The sequence below is a fragment of the Panulirus ornatus genome, chromosome 73, assembly GCF_036320965.1.
Source record: "Panulirus ornatus isolate Po-2019 chromosome 73, ASM3632096v1, whole genome shotgun sequence".
Lineage (NCBI taxonomy): Eukaryota > Metazoa > Arthropoda > Malacostraca > Decapoda > Palinuridae > Panulirus > Panulirus ornatus.
The window spans coordinates 8,045,114-8,060,634 of record NC_092296.1 but is presented as its reverse complement, the minus strand read 5'-3'; the positions used below and the strand labels follow the sequence as shown (position 1 = coordinate 8,060,634).

The window sequence follows — 15,521 nt, the reverse complement described above, 5'->3', positions numbered from 1 at the left end:
AGCACGTCGACCCCGGTATACCACATCGTTCCAATTCGCTCTATTCCTTGCTTGCCTTACCTCCTGCAGGTTCAGGCCCCGATCACTCAAAATCTTTTTCACTCTATCTTTCCTTGCTCGTTCTCTCCATGTGACCAAACCATTTCAAAACACCCTCTTCTGCTCTCTCAACCACACTTTTTCCTTTCCTAGCGCTAGCTCATGCACATACAGGGGGGAGGGGGTTGTCAATTCATGTGTGGCACAGTGGTGATGGGAATGAATAAGGGCAGCAGGTATGAATTATGTACGTGTATATATATGTATATGTCTGTGTATGTATAAATTTGTATATGTTGAAATGTATAGGCATGTATATGTGCATGTGTGGACGTGTATGTATATACAAGTGTATGTGGGTAGGTTGGGCAATTCTTTCGTCTGTTTCCTTGTGCTACCTCGCTAACGCGGGAGACAGCGACAAAGTATAATAATAATTGTTTACATGCATACATGTGGTTTCCCCTTTTAGAAAGTTAGAATACAAGGAGGGGAGGGTTTCTAGCACCCCACTCCCGTCCCCTTTAGTCGCCTTCAATGACACGTGAGGAATGCATGGGAAGTATTCTTTCTCCCCTATCCCCAGGGATAAAATGACATTGTCATTTCATGTGTGGCGGGGTGGTGACAGGAATAAATAAAGGCAGCAAGTATGAATTATGTACATGTGTATATATGTGTGTATGTATATATACGTATACGGTGAAATGTATAGGTATGTACATGCGAGTGTGTGTGTGTATATACATGTGTAAGTGGGTGGGTTGGGCCATTCTTTTGTCTGTTTCCTTGTGCTACTTTGCTAACGCAGGAGACGGCGACAGAGTATAAATATAAATTAATATAAATAAATACATACATGTGGTATGTATACATAATATCTTTTTCCAAATTTCTTACAGTTCCCAAGATAGCAAAGTAACAATAGGAACAGATGAAGAAAAGGCCTCATTCGCTCACATCTATTATCTATCCATCATGTGTAATGCACTGGGGTTGAAGTGCTACCAATGGACTGAAGAAGGGCATGTTAAGCAACCGAGGTAAACCATGGAAAGGTCTGTGGGGTCTGGATGTAGATAGGAAGCTGTGGTTTCGGTGCATTACACATGACAGCTAGATAATGAGTGTGAGCGGATGCAGCTTCTTTTCGTGTTTCCTGGCACTACCTAACTGATGCAGGGGGGTGGCAATGCTGTTTCCTATAGGGATGAGTGAGACCAGAAATGGATGAAGATAAGCAAGTATGAATATGAACATGTGTATATATGGATGTTTATTTACATAAATGTGCCCGTATGCATATATATGAGTGGAAGGGTCTTTTTTCATTTGTTTCCTGGTGCCACCTTGCTGACGTAGGAAACGGCGATGAAGTATAATAAATAATTAATGGTAATAACTTTCTTTGAAAGAAAAGACATATTCCTACATAGACAAACCTTGCCAAAAGACAAAGAGTGAAGCAGAGAAGGGAAAGAAAGACCTCTTCCAAATCAATCTATCATAAGACAGCTCATTCATTACCATGAGAACACAGAAGCCAATGTACTAGAGAATGGCTAATGTTTTTTCTAAATAATGTCAGAATACTATTATCAATAATGCTAAAATTTCACTCATCAAACCAGATTTTCATCAAATAAAAGAAATTGTGTGATCCAAATGAATAAACCATATGCTACATTACTATATTAATAAGAAATATTTACAAATATCTAACATACATTTCACTGATGCTTAGTAATTTAAACCCTTTCATCAAGTTATCACTAGGCATTACATTTAATTTCAATACGCTTGTCCCTAGTTACCCTAAGAGATAACAAGCAAAATAATGAAGTCTACTAAAAATCACAGGTTAGCCAGCTGGGTTAGGATACAGTGTCTGCCTTTTGAATGTAAGGCTCAGTATCAGCTGCTTCTAGCTAACTTTTAAATTGCCTGAAGGTCTAGTTTGGACTCTACAACACTGCATGGCACAAGGATGAAGGTCTGAAAAGGTACTCTAAATAAAGTATGAAAAGGATAAGACTCCTCCACATCCCCTAGTGCTTCAAAAAGTTTGAAGTCACCCTTACCACTTTGTTTCTTAAAGTAACAGGTATTACTTAACTATCATGTTCAACTTCAGACAATCAAACATAACCAAGTGATCCCTTTCCTTCCTGTGTATGAAAGGTAAATGACATATTGAACCGACATAAATCATGAATTGCATAAACAACCTCATGACATGTCTAAACATAATATTAATAATGTAAATCCTCAAAGCACTATTCCACTACACGAATGTTATTTCAAAGTTACAGTGCTTCCATATTTCTGCTTTCATACCAGCAAGATTTCTAAGGAAATAAAAATAAGTGCAGCAAATGTCAGCACATGCAAGATTTTCGTTTGTAAAATATATCCTTTTCCATGGAACTATGTATAAATTTGCAAGCTTTAAACTATTTTCTGAATTACAGAATGTGATGCAATGTTATCCAACACACATGTGTGCGAGTTATGCATGTTTATCAAAACTTATTAAGCCCTGTGTCATCCCAGTAATTATGTCAAATGAACATATCTGCATAACACAGGGATATGGTTTAGGGATGGGCAAAATAAACCTTGATGCAGAGGAATACTGTACCCTAATTAACATAACGGAAAAGTAACAGCCTCATGCTGACATCACATTGATGCAATTTTAGCTGACCATACCACCATGGATTCTGGCCAACAATAGCAATAAATTCCATCTAGTCATAACACTTTATGCATGTTCTATATATATAGGGTATATACATATGTGCAAATGCCTGAATTATAAGTAACAAAAATACACTTTTGTTATCTGCATTTATGTTTGTTAGAAACCTTTGATAAATTAGATCAAACTGCTCACATCATACCAAAATTCTAACAACATTCATGAACATTCACAAATTCACAGTTTGCATTACTAAGATACACTAGCCTGCAATGGCCAGACTATCACTACCATTTACTCTAATTCATCAAGGAATTTCTCTTGTTTAACAGAATAAATGGAATAACTGTAGATGCCAAGGACTCCTAAACCCAGCAAAGAACCTACCATGATGTTGTTTCGCCTCGTTGCCACTAGTTTACGCACTCGTTCCAAGTTCTGCAAAACATCAAATAATTTCAAATTAATCATGCATGTAAGGAATGATACACAAATGGCTTAGATTATATGATTATCATCTTACATGGAGAGAGAGAGAGAGTGTCCCTATCTACTAATGAGTATCTACAACAAGCTTTTGCCATGATAATAAGGATTGTGCACTGCAATGTCTTGCTTTCTGAGCTATACTGCTTCTCTTGGTGATCACTTCACTTCCAAAGCTGTCTGTACAAGGTTTATCTAGTACCATTTTCAACTACCATTTTAATCTTTCTAATTTGCTGTAGCAACTCCAAGGACATTTCGCAGTTTTCTGGGCACTGCATCAAATAAGCTCTTCACCTTCCCTGCTGGGGCTTTCATGCATTATTGCCTACCATTTTTTTATCATTTGATAATTCTGTATCTTTCTTACCAAGATGCTTCCAAATTAAAAATTTTGCTACATATTCTATATGCTGCCAAGCTTACATTTTCTAATACCTCTTTCTTCTTTATTTTGGACAGTCAAGTTCAAAGTCTTTCAAATGCTCATAGTAGTTCATATGCTTAAGACCATAACTTTTGTTTGTAAATTATTTGTGTATCATCTCAAGTTTGTTGATACAGTATCTGTTTAAATGGTGACCATTTAACATGGCAGTATTCATTTTACCTTCAGTGAGGTAGCATCAGGAAACAGATGAAAAAAATGCCACATCTGCTCACATTCATTCTCTGGCTGTCATTTGTAATGCATCGAAACTTCCAGGGTAAACCATGGAAAGGTTTGTGGGGCCTGGATGTGGATAGGGAGCAATAGTTTTGGTGCATTACACATACCAGATAGAGAATGAGTGTGAGCAGATAAGGGAGAAAGAATACTTCCCGTGTATTACCTGAGTGTCATAGGAACAGAGAAACGGGCAAAAAAGAGAGTTTCTCCCTCTACAGCTAATTCACCTGTTCTTGATCGCTGCCTTGCTAACAAAGGAAATAACGTATATGTATGAAAAAAATACATATTTGCCATTTCTCACATTTCCAAGGTACTGTCAGAAACAGATGACTGTGCTTTAGAGGGAAAATCTTCACTTAGCCCTCATCCCTGTTCATCCTTTTTGGAAAAGTTAAACAGGAGGGAAGAATCTCCAGCCCCCCACTCCCAACCCTTTTAGCTGCCTTCCATGACACTCAGGGAATATATGGGTATATGTATTTTTTTTTCTATGTATTCGCTGTTTCCCACATTAGTGAGGTAGCGTTAAGAACAGAGGGCTGAATCTTAGAAGGAATATCCTCAGTTGGCCCCTTCTCTGTTCCTTTTTTTGGGAAAAGTAAAATGGGAGGGGAGGATTTCCAGCCTCCCACTCCCTCCCCCTTTGGCTCACTATCCAAGAGAGAACCTACTTACAAGCCCCTATAAGATTCTCCCACATGCCAGAGATAGTACATATCACTCATCCACAAATACCACTTGTTTAACAATGATGTTATTCTCAGCCACTATGCTGTTAACCTTGTGTTCCCATGGCAACATTTTTTTTTTGTCATCAAGGCTTCTGTCCTTACTCTTTGTACGTTTTTAGTTTCTCATGGTGAAACATTAAAGAAAGTCAATCTATCTGTTAAACTATTAGCTAATTTTGCCTAGTACCTTTTAGATTTACTCTAATGGATTCTTGTAAATTCAATTACTCTGTTTCTTCCATGGTCTGGAGTTTTGGTCTGCTAATTCTTAATTCCCTTTCACTCAACCTATTTTCAAAGCACAATGTCAACTAACCTACAAGAATCTACAACAATATTTTATAATTAAGCAGGGCTAGCACATCAGCATTCATCTCATTTAACACAAGAAAAAGAAATCTTGCTTCATTTACACTATTTCCCATCAGTGGGCCAAGTATCATTCTATCAGGTATATACAAGTACACACCACAAATATGCAAATAAAAATTCAAATAAAAATAGACATGATAAAAATCACAACATAATGGTTTTCACTTTAAGTTCCATACAACATTCTGTTAAAATCAAAGAAACTTGCTTCCCTCTCACCTGATTCTCGATGATCTTCATATAGTCAAGCTGCGACTGGCTTAGCTTAGGTGAATCACGTTCTAAGTCCAGTTTTGGCATTTGCTTTCTGTCTCCAGCCATTCTGTAACAATAACACCAACATAAGTCATTGTTTCCAGCCACTCTTAATGCTACATCACTAATGCGGGAAATGGCAAATATGTATGAAAAATAAAATTTGCAATGACGCAATAAAAGCAATAATATATATCCAGAACTAACAGTTGGGAGGGCACATAAAAACATCATATGCATATGTCCACAGCAGAAGAGTCTCCACTTATCCTGGTCCTTACATGCCTCCCTCGCATGCACCTAAAACAGTCTATATGAAAAGAAAATTTATGTAGATGATCAATGGAAATATTCACATATCATTCAGTGCACCCTGTTCTATTAGGTACAACATAGGATCCCGTACAGGACATTCACTGAAGACAAAGAAAGTAAAGTCTTTTCTGCTTTGAATGGGGCACGGTAAATATTGTCTCATGAAATCAGTCATTAAGGTTCAAAAACTTATCACAAACAAGCTACCTCTGTGTCTCAGGGAGAAAGCCTCCATCGTGTTAAAATTAAGGCATCATTATGTGTCACATCACCACCAACATACAGAAGCAAAACCACAAATGTTTCTGGAAAGGTTTTACCAGTTTGTTCATTGATTTAGGAGCAAAACTATCAGTATCTCCAATTCTTGTTCACTATATAATGGTAAATAACTTCCGTGCAATCATGCAGTAACATGAAATTCTTTAACTTTTCAACTATGAGTAAAATCATCTCGATCAAATCTTAACTTGAGATATCAAGAATATCAAAGCCTTTGATAATTCTAAATACTTGTATTGGATCAGCTCTTAACCTTCTTCTATGCTAAACAGATTCAAGCTGATTAATCTGACCTTATACGATTTGTTTCTCAGTTGTTCGAATTTAGCTTTTCTTAAATTATCAATTTGCATACCTGTGCTCATTTAAAATCATTCAATGGTACTTTGGTTTGAATGATATATATTCTGATATATTTCGCAGTGATGTCAAACCCAAGGTTAAGCGAGGTTTTAATTATGCTGATTTCTAAAATATCCAATGTATTTCAACAATACCGTTTTCCCTGAGCTTCACAATCCTCACCACTATCACCATAAACAGAAAAAAAAGTTATCCCAGTGATACTTTCTCATTACGTTCTACAAACACCAAACAAACCATTGCATCATAGTATAACTCATATTCCAAAGGTAATAACAGTAACAACCATTCACTCGTTAAGTCAGGTACTTGCCCCAACGAGGGACTGACCACTGTGACGGCATGGACTGCGTAACGGGCCTGGTCAATGACTGTAAGACGAGACTGGTCATTGGGATAAACTAGCCAGTTGGACGGACTGACTGGCCCTTAAAGAAGACTGACATGTGTGACGGACTAACTAGCATTGTGTAACGAGGGTAAACCTCCAGTCACTGCTCACCTGTACTCCTCCTGCCGGCCAACCCTGACCCCTAGGCCTCAAGTTGGATAATGTACCTCAGGACTCGCCAACTGCCTCGTTATACGACCATTAAACACTTTGTACCTCCCTCGTGGCCTGGGGTCTCGAGATGAGACGAGGTAAACCCAGCCGATGCACACGATATTGTTGGAGAGACTTCAAATAAGCGATTCGTTGCGTCACAGGTTTTGGCTTATTTAATCAGCAATTTGTTCATCTCTCGTTACCTGTCATACATCACACTGTGTCAGTCACTCGACATGTTAGATAAAAAAAAAAAAAACTTACTTGTGTCTGATTACGTCAGGGTAAAGGGTAAAAATTATTACATTGTAGTGCTCCAAGTACGGGCCTAAAATGTCTCACGCGCCCGCTTTTCTTCAGGAAATTTTTTGTTTCTAATGAAAAAAAGTTTATTATATAAAAATTCATCTCATATATATATATATATATATATATATATATATATATATATACATTGTGAATATGCACCACAGATACAGTAGCAAAGAAAACTTAATGTAATCTAGAATTTTCTGAAGTGGTTAGCAAATATATAAAGGTGAAATCGCACTTCAGCAGTTCATATAATTTCATTTAAAATGTAATATTTCTACATATGTAGCACGACTTGTTTCATAGATACAATCCACCTGATCAGGTGCCGATAATTGATTATCTAAATCCCAACATCAATACAGATGGTACTTCTGTTGTGATAATGGGACTTAAATAACTTTATTGGCACCTGAAGAGATGGACTGTCTCCATGAAAAAATGGTGGGCCACATGTATAAAAAAAAATTACAAGAGAAATCAAATCATATAAACTACTAAAAAGCAACGTCATAATTATCATCACGGACTATTATTTTCATTATATACTTGTCCATCTATCTATCTATCTATCTATCTATATACATATTTTTTTTTCATACTATTCGCCATTTCCCGCGAACACTGATTTGACTTTAATGACATTCAATTACATGAATCAATTAACCATTTCAGCCAATTTGTGGGAAAAGAACAATATCTAATCAAAGGTATAAAGGTAAAAAAAGAGGCGTTGGGTATAATATAACATGTGAAACATGAAGAACATGGGATATGGGTATTGCCAATCCATGTGTTAATGAAGAACATGGGGTGTGTGAATTGGCCTCTTCCCGTGGAAAATTCTAGACCAGACGACACGAGTGAAACTGATTGATAGATAAAATGCCCACCTCCTTAACTTGCCTTAGACACGGGAGAGGAAAAAGATTTCTTTATGAAGTATATGTACGACAGTTATAATTGATTGAGGAGGAATGAATGAAGTTCACTGGTTTGTATATCAAAACAATAGTTACATAAATTATGTAATATATGAAAAGAATGGGATGGTTTGAGTTTTCTGGTGAGTTCTACTTGCATCACATGAAGAAGAAAAAATTAAGTACTGTGCTATTGTAATAGATAAAAAAAAAAAAATATGATGGGTATATACTCCAGGGTTCGATCGAAGTATATACTCATAGGTATGGCCTTGAGTCTGCCATTACAACCCCTTCCTCCGTCTACATTAGTTTTAAACAGAAAACAAAATGTGGCACAACTTCTCGAGTAGAAAAACCTATAAGTTTTACCCTTGCCCTTGTTGGATGTTATCATTTTTATCAAAATACAAAACTATATTCTTCCATATTATACTTTTCAACTCGAAATCTTTCCTCCATTAACCAATTTCCTAACCATTTTGGATATTCCAGGGTGAATAGACAAAGGGATATAGACATACAGCAAAGACTGAGGGGCCTTAATGCTTCGGGAAAATTCTAGATTCCATAATCTTGGAGAAAAGTTTAACAAAGATGCAAGAATTTGCTAAATGATGATAAAGACTTCATTATACCGTACAAAATTCATCAATATCCAAGAGTTGTATATAGTTTAGACTTGAGGAAAACAGTAAGGCATTATTAAATGACGAACTTGGTTGATATGCAGGATTCTCATTGAAATCAACATTTCCCGAAATTTGGGTAAATGGCAACTAGAGTCGGTGTCACGTGACACAAAGTATAATAAATTTCAGTTGTTGTTTTTCCCCCCCATCGTTGTTCTATGCAGTCTACATTACAAACCAATGTTATGATAAGAAAAGTGATGAAATTATCAAAGCGATTATACAATCATTCTTATTCAATAACGACAGAAATGAGCTTCTGTACTTTTCGTACCGGTGTACACAAAATAGTTGCCAGATATGACTGATTACCAAGTGCTGAATATTTCCCAGCTGATTTAATACTGCTTAAAAACATAAGTATTTTGTAACGATGGCCTTGGTTGTACTTGGTATGTCATATTATATAGGTAGAAAACTGAGAAACGGTATGTGAATTGGGCGACACTCCTAAATCATTCGAACACTCAAAAGGAAATTCAGTTAATACTTAACTTTTAAAGAGATAACTGGTTAATACATCGTATTATACCCATTATTTTTTTTATCATAAGTACTTCAGTGATCTAGAAATGTTTCAGAATAGATAAAAGAAGGGTTGGCAACTGAGTTTCACAAAGAACCCACGTCCCTCAAGCTGGGGGAACATACCTCGGGTTTTGTATGTTTGGCTGATGCTCCAGACCTGGTTGAATGACCCATAGATCTTGATAACCATTAAATTCAACAATATATATATATATATATATATATATATATATATATATATATATATATATATATATAAACTCCGGGTGCATTCCACGGAGAATCCAGGCCACAATGTGCGTATCATATTTGAAGAACGAATGACACATACATCAGAGGTCAACAACAAAAAAAATTAGAAAGGTAATGAATGATACAAATCATACTGAACCTAAGAAATAAGACACAGGTTTGATGGCAGAAAATTGAAACGAACCAGCAACTCTAACGGTGGAGCCGTGACGCCATCCTACCACAGGAAACTGACAATCGATTTGCTTGTTCTTTTGTGGCAGACTGGCAGAGTGGCAGTCCAGTGTCCACGTGCTGGTCTAGGTATACGGACGCTAAATAACACCTGAAGGCACAGTTCTGGCAAGAGCCATAGGGCTTCAGGCAACATGTAGGCTATATTATCCTCTTACAATATCAAAAGCGGAAAGACAGACTTTCTCTCATCTAATTTATCTTTGGAGTAAAGGCATTAATCATTAGGTCACTTTATGATTACCATTACTGAAGTTCTTTCTAGGAAGACTGCTGTCATGAATCAATCTGTCTAGAAACTGGTTAGTTTATGAGATGAAATAATGGTGTGGGGGTGTCCATACATGATGGACTGCCATGTATCTTTAGTCTTATAAAGGCAAGTGGAGATGACTGTGGCTCTGGTAGATTGTGACCATGGTGACTGGGTACATGGCGATTGGTTTTGGTAGGTGGTGACTGGTTTTTGGAAGGTGGTTACTTCGGTCACTAGATGTTAACTCTGGTCCTTTTCCGAGTTGACTGTAATCCCAGTCAGTGAGGTACCGGTAGGTAAAGACAACAGTCGTGGTTGCTGATGACTGGTCTTGGTACATAATGACTGTAGGCCTGGTCAGTTGGTGACTGGTCTTGGTACATAATGACTGTAGGCCTGGTCAGTTGGTGACTGGTCTTGGTACATAATGACTGTAGGCCTGGTCAGTTGGTGACTGGTCTTGGTACATAGTGACTGTAGGCCTGGTCAGTTGGTGACTGGTCTTGGTACATAATGACTGTAGGCCCGGTCAGTTGGTGACTGGTCTTGGTACATAATGACTGTAGGCCCGGTCAGTTGGTGACTGGTCTTGGTACATAATGACTGTAGGCCTAGTCAGTGGTGACTGGTCTTGGTAGGCGTTGACTGTGGTCATAATAGGTGAGTGACTGGTCCTTCTAAAGTCGTCGTAACTGGTCCAGGTCAATGGTGACTCTGGTCTTGAGGCAATGACTCAGGTCCTGGAAGTGGTGACTGTTCCAGGTATATTCGGTGACTGATCTTGGTACGTGATGACTGACTGGTCGTGGTTAGGTGATACCTGGCACATCATCCTCAAGTATACATAGGAAAAGAAACTACAAATTTATACCTAAGGGTAATAAAATAACGTTGATGGCATGAGTAATTAAAGACTTTCTTAAACATATAACGTACGGCCCTCCTAATAAAATAATCTGAGTCTTACGGAACACAATTTATGTAACACTATTACGAATTAGCAAAACCGAACACTTGTTGACAAAGACATAAAAATCTCAATATTCTATCATACGATGTTAAGACTATATAGACACCATAGTACATATATATAGGAGTAATTAGACAATACATAGGTAGAAGAAGCCTATATGCCCAATGCAGCTCATAATATCAAGTCTGACTGATTTGCAAGTTGCTTCAGACAACACGTATTACAATGAATACAGTTCATGATGTCGGGACAGGCTCATTAATCACCATTTATGACAAATACTACAAACATGAGGCAAATCTGTGGACCATCTGACCTCTCAAACAAAGCAGCCGTTATTGGAGAATGCAGGGATGGTAGTCGACGTTCGAAATGGCCTGTGGCTGCTTCGTAAAAAGGGAGTTTCAGAGCGTCTGTACGCCAGACGCCGGTCACATAGGCCCCCGGGATCAGGGCAGTCAGTTGGCTGTACCAACCACGTGTAATCAATAGTTCCCGCCAAACGTTCCAGAGTATTCTAGAACCTTCTCCCGCGTAACACAGTCTTCTTCATCTTCCGGTAACTAGTTTTGAGCCAAATGTATAAATACCATTCGAACACGCGTCCAGTGGTGATCTAGTGGATGTTTTATCGTAGATTGTACATATGCAGGGATATTTGGACGATGGTGGAAGGATATTAAAGGGAAATGGTGAAAATAGATGGATGTTGGTGGCGGACGAACACGAGGCGGGTCCCGAAGGCTATATTAGTGGCGGGTTCAACTCGTCCATCCCAGTCCTAGGAGAGCCTCCGAAGGGGTCTGTGTGGGCGATAAGCTATACATTCCATCTTTTTAACTTCACATTCCAATCGTAAGTAGTGGTTTATTAATTTGTTACTGCTAATGCTTAAGATTTGTGTACAGTTTGACGGCCGAGTATCGGTGAATTGAGGGAAGATATAGGAATGGCGGGAAAATTTTTTCCTTTTAAATATATGATGCATAAATTTTAAACTTATATTTTGTCTTAAGGGGTATAAAAAATTATCCGAGCTATATGCTTAGGTCCCTTGTTATAAGTTCATTAAGCATTTTCTCTGCTTCTCGTGTATACTCTGTACCAAAGACATGCCGCAAGGTAATGCATACATTTGAAGATGAAAAATTTATTTGAAAGTTATATAGAATTTGCCGAGATTTTAACGCGTCACTTAAGATCAGCATGTGTTATGAAAACGGATGAAAAATTGTATAAATGCACAGTATGGAATGAGACGATCAATTAGGCACCACAGCCTCCCCTTGCGGAACTATGAAGGCAGGTAAAGCAAGTCCAACCAGGTTCATTATGGTGGTATCTTCACTTATAGTAAATTAAGGAATTTCGTGAGGATAAATTATGAATGGGTATTAAGTTGTATGTATATATGGCGGTAGGTGGCGTCTGGAAGCATTACGAGTGCGTGTAGAGACGCACAGCCTGAAATGGCTTTCCAAAAATGGCCTTTGAATATAAGCTTTAAACTACAAATCGGTTTCGAATATTGTATTTATCGTAATGAAGTAATTATGTAGGTGAAAATTAGTATTATATACGTGGTGTCGCGCCACGTGCTTTCGAGGTTTTTCAAGCATTGACTAGAATTAAAAGTTTCCTAGTGTATAATATGGTAACTGCACGCCCAGTGTAAAGATATAGTCTCATATCATTGTGGGAAATGTCTAACACCTTCCTCAATAATAATATAGTGAAATGTATAGTTAATATTGTACATGTGTTAGAATGAAATGATTAAAACTGGTCCCCCAGCACGTCGGAACTGCGCTCCACGTGGGAGCAGGGTATGGTGGCCTCTCTTGGTTTGGAACGGAACGCTTGGCGGGAACGCATCTTTTTCTGCCTTTTAGAGATGAATATATATATATATATATATATATGTAATCTACCACAAATATATATGGTTTAGAATGAATTTTGTAGTGACATACTTCTTTTACCTCCTATCTATTTGTCTTTCTCAATCATTGATGTAAATTTTAATTTACAGATGCCTGAGGAAATGGACGATGTGGAAACCTTTGCCTTCCAGGCGGAGATCGCCCAGTTGATGTCCTTGATCATCAACACATTCTACAGTAACAAGGAAATTTTCCTCAGAGAACTCATCTCCAATTCTTCTGATGCTCTGGACAAGATTCGCTACGAGTCGCTCACAGACCCCTCTAAGTTGGAATCTGGCAAGGAATTGTTCATTAAACTGGTACCTAACAAGAATGATCGCACACTGACAATCATTGACAGGTTAGTTGTATTGTAAAGTCTTGATTGCTTGGATAAGACATGATTTAAAGGTTGCCTTTCACTCATGGTACGGACTGGTTCACGCTGATTTATATATGAAAAAAAAATAATGTAAGAATAGGAATGCTTTAATGTAAGGTATACCTATAAAATATTAACATGACGCATTGCTGTCCACACACATAGGAGTGGAACAGTATCCTTTCCATGGGTATTACAAGGCTAGGAAAGTTGTATCCTAGTTCTCTTATTTTGTAAGGTCATGAATAAAGTTTAGAATTCTTAAATGTTTATGAAAAATATAGGTGTTCATGAAAGCGTTAACCTTCCAGGACGTTTGACCCGTGTTATCTACAATAGCGTGTATTTTCTTTGTATGAGTTCTGTTAAAAATAATGTATGATCAGTGTATCGTTATTATGTTGGCACATTTATTATGGAGAATATGGGGTTTTTCCATCGCATTTCGTCAAGCATTTTCTAAGGCATCACATGAGTAGGCTGATATAATAAGAGCTACAGTCGTCTGCTGAACAAAATTTCACATACTGAAGATTGTAAAGAAACTTTTTGGTATTTCCCGCGTTGGCTAGGTAGCGTCAAGAACAGGTCTAAGCATTAAGGAAAATAGCCACACTTGGGCCCCCTTCCTTTTCTTTTGGAAAAGTAGTAAAAGCTGGAGGGGAGCATTTTCCAGACCCCTGCTCCCTCCCCTATTAGTGATATTTATATTTATTTGCCGCTGTCTCCCGTGTTTGCCAGGTAGCGCAAGGAAACGAATGAATGGCCCACATACACGCACGCACACACATTATATATACTTCACCCACATTTCAACGTATACATACTTGCACAGACATATACATATATACACTGATACTTGCTGCCTTCATCCTCTGTCTCCACCCCACTGCACATGACACCTTCCTCCCCCGGGCGTACCCGGGGTAGAGCTAGGAAAGGACAACAAAGTTCACATCTGTTCACACTCTGTCTTTATCTGTCATGTGTAATGCACCGAAACCACAGCTCCCTTTCCAAATCCAAGCCTTGCAAAACTTTCATGGTTTACCCCAGACGCTTCACATGCCCTGGTTAATTCCTAACCCATTGACAGCATGTTGACCCCGGTATACCACGTCGTTCCAATTCACTATATTCCTTGCACGCCTTTCGCCCTTTTGTATGTTTAGGCACTGATTCCTCAAACTCTTAACTCCATCCTTCCACCCCCAGTTTGGTCTCCCACTTCTGGTTCCCTCCACCTCTGACTCGTATCCTCTCAGTCAATCTTTCCTCACTCATTCTCTCCATGTGACTAAACCATTTCAGTGCACTCTTCTACTCTCCCAACCAAACTCTTTATTACCACACATTTCTCTTACCCTTTCATCACTTAAACCCCCTCGCACCACAGTGTCCTTGGACATTTCATTTCCAACATCCATCCTCCTCCGCACTACCATATCTATAGCTCACGCCTTGCAACCATATATCATTGTTGGGACCACTATTTCTTCAAACACCCATTTTTGCTCTTCAAAATAATGTTCTCGCCTTCTGCAGAGCCCTCGCCCCCCTCCCCTCCCTTGTGACTCTTCCACTTCCATGGTTACATCCACTGCTAAATCCACTTCCAGACATCTAAAACATTTCTTCCTCCAGTTTTTCTCCATTCTAACTTACCTCCCAGTTGACTTGTCCCTCAACCCTACTGAACCTAATATCTTTGCTCTTATTCACATTTACTCTCGGCCCTCATTCACACACTACCAAACTGTCACCAACTTATGCAGTTTCTCACCTGAATCAGCCATCACGGGTATCATCAGCGAACTACTGACTCGCTTCCCAAGCCTTCTCAACGACAACAGACTGCATACTATCCCCTCTCTCCAAAACTCTTACATTTACCTCCCAAACAACCCCATTCATAAACAAATTGAACAACCATGGAGACTTGACGTACCCCTGCCACAAACCAACATTCATTGGGACCAATCGCTCTCCTCTTCCTACTTGTACACATGCCTTACATCCTCGATAAAAACTTTTCCACCACTTTTAGCTTACCTCCCACACCATATACTCGTAATACCTTCCACAGAGCATCTGTCAAGTCTTATATGCTTTTCCCAGATCCATAAATGCTACATACAAATCCATTTGTTTTTCTGTGTATTTCTTTCATGCATTCTTCAAAGCAAATGCCTGATCCACACATCCTTTACCACTAATGAAACCACACTGCTCTTTCCAGTCTGATGCTCTGTACATGCCTTCACCCTCTCAATCAATACC

General features: G+C 38.5%; 2 protein-coding genes across 6 annotated transcripts in view; one reads left to right on the top strand and one right to left on the bottom strand.

The window, feature by feature from the left end:
• Nucleotides 1-1,716: 1,716 nt before the first annotated feature.
• Ccdc56 (Coiled-coil domain containing 56) overlaps nucleotides 1,717-15,521 on the bottom strand; it is a 23,696-nt gene continuing 9,891 nt past the window's right edge. The window contains exons 1-4 of one of the 4 annotated variants that reach the window (XM_071661288.1): nucleotides 11,251-11,385; nucleotides 6,720-6,967; nucleotides 5,222-5,324; nucleotides 1,717-3,178 (exon numbers count right to left, since the gene is read on the bottom strand). In XM_071661288.1, coding sequence (XP_071517389.1) covers nucleotides 3,035-3,178; nucleotides 5,222-5,323 — 246 coding nt within the window. In that variant the 5' untranslated portion in view covers nucleotide 5,324; nucleotides 6,720-6,967; nucleotides 11,251-11,385 and the 3' untranslated portion in view covers nucleotides 1,717-3,034. Of the gene's footprint in view, nucleotides 3,179-5,221; nucleotides 5,325-6,719; nucleotides 6,968-7,028; nucleotides 7,165-11,250; nucleotides 11,412-15,521 lie in introns of those variants that run through there. The other 3 variants (XM_071661287.1, XM_071661286.1, XM_071661285.1) reach the window with 3 other exon arrangements.
• The window catches only part of LOC139748295 (heat shock protein HSP 90-alpha-like), a 10,305-nt gene continuing 6,294 nt past the window's right edge, over nucleotides 11,511-15,521 (top strand). The window contains exons 1-2 of one of the 2 annotated variants that reach the window (XM_071661282.1): nucleotides 11,511-11,789; nucleotides 12,967-13,220. In XM_071661282.1, coding sequence (XP_071517383.1) covers nucleotides 12,967-13,220 — 254 coding nt within the window. In that variant the 5' untranslated portion in view covers nucleotides 11,511-11,789. The remainder of the gene's footprint in view (nucleotides 11,790-12,966; nucleotides 13,221-15,521) is intronic. The other variant, XM_071661284.1, reaches the window with a different exon arrangement.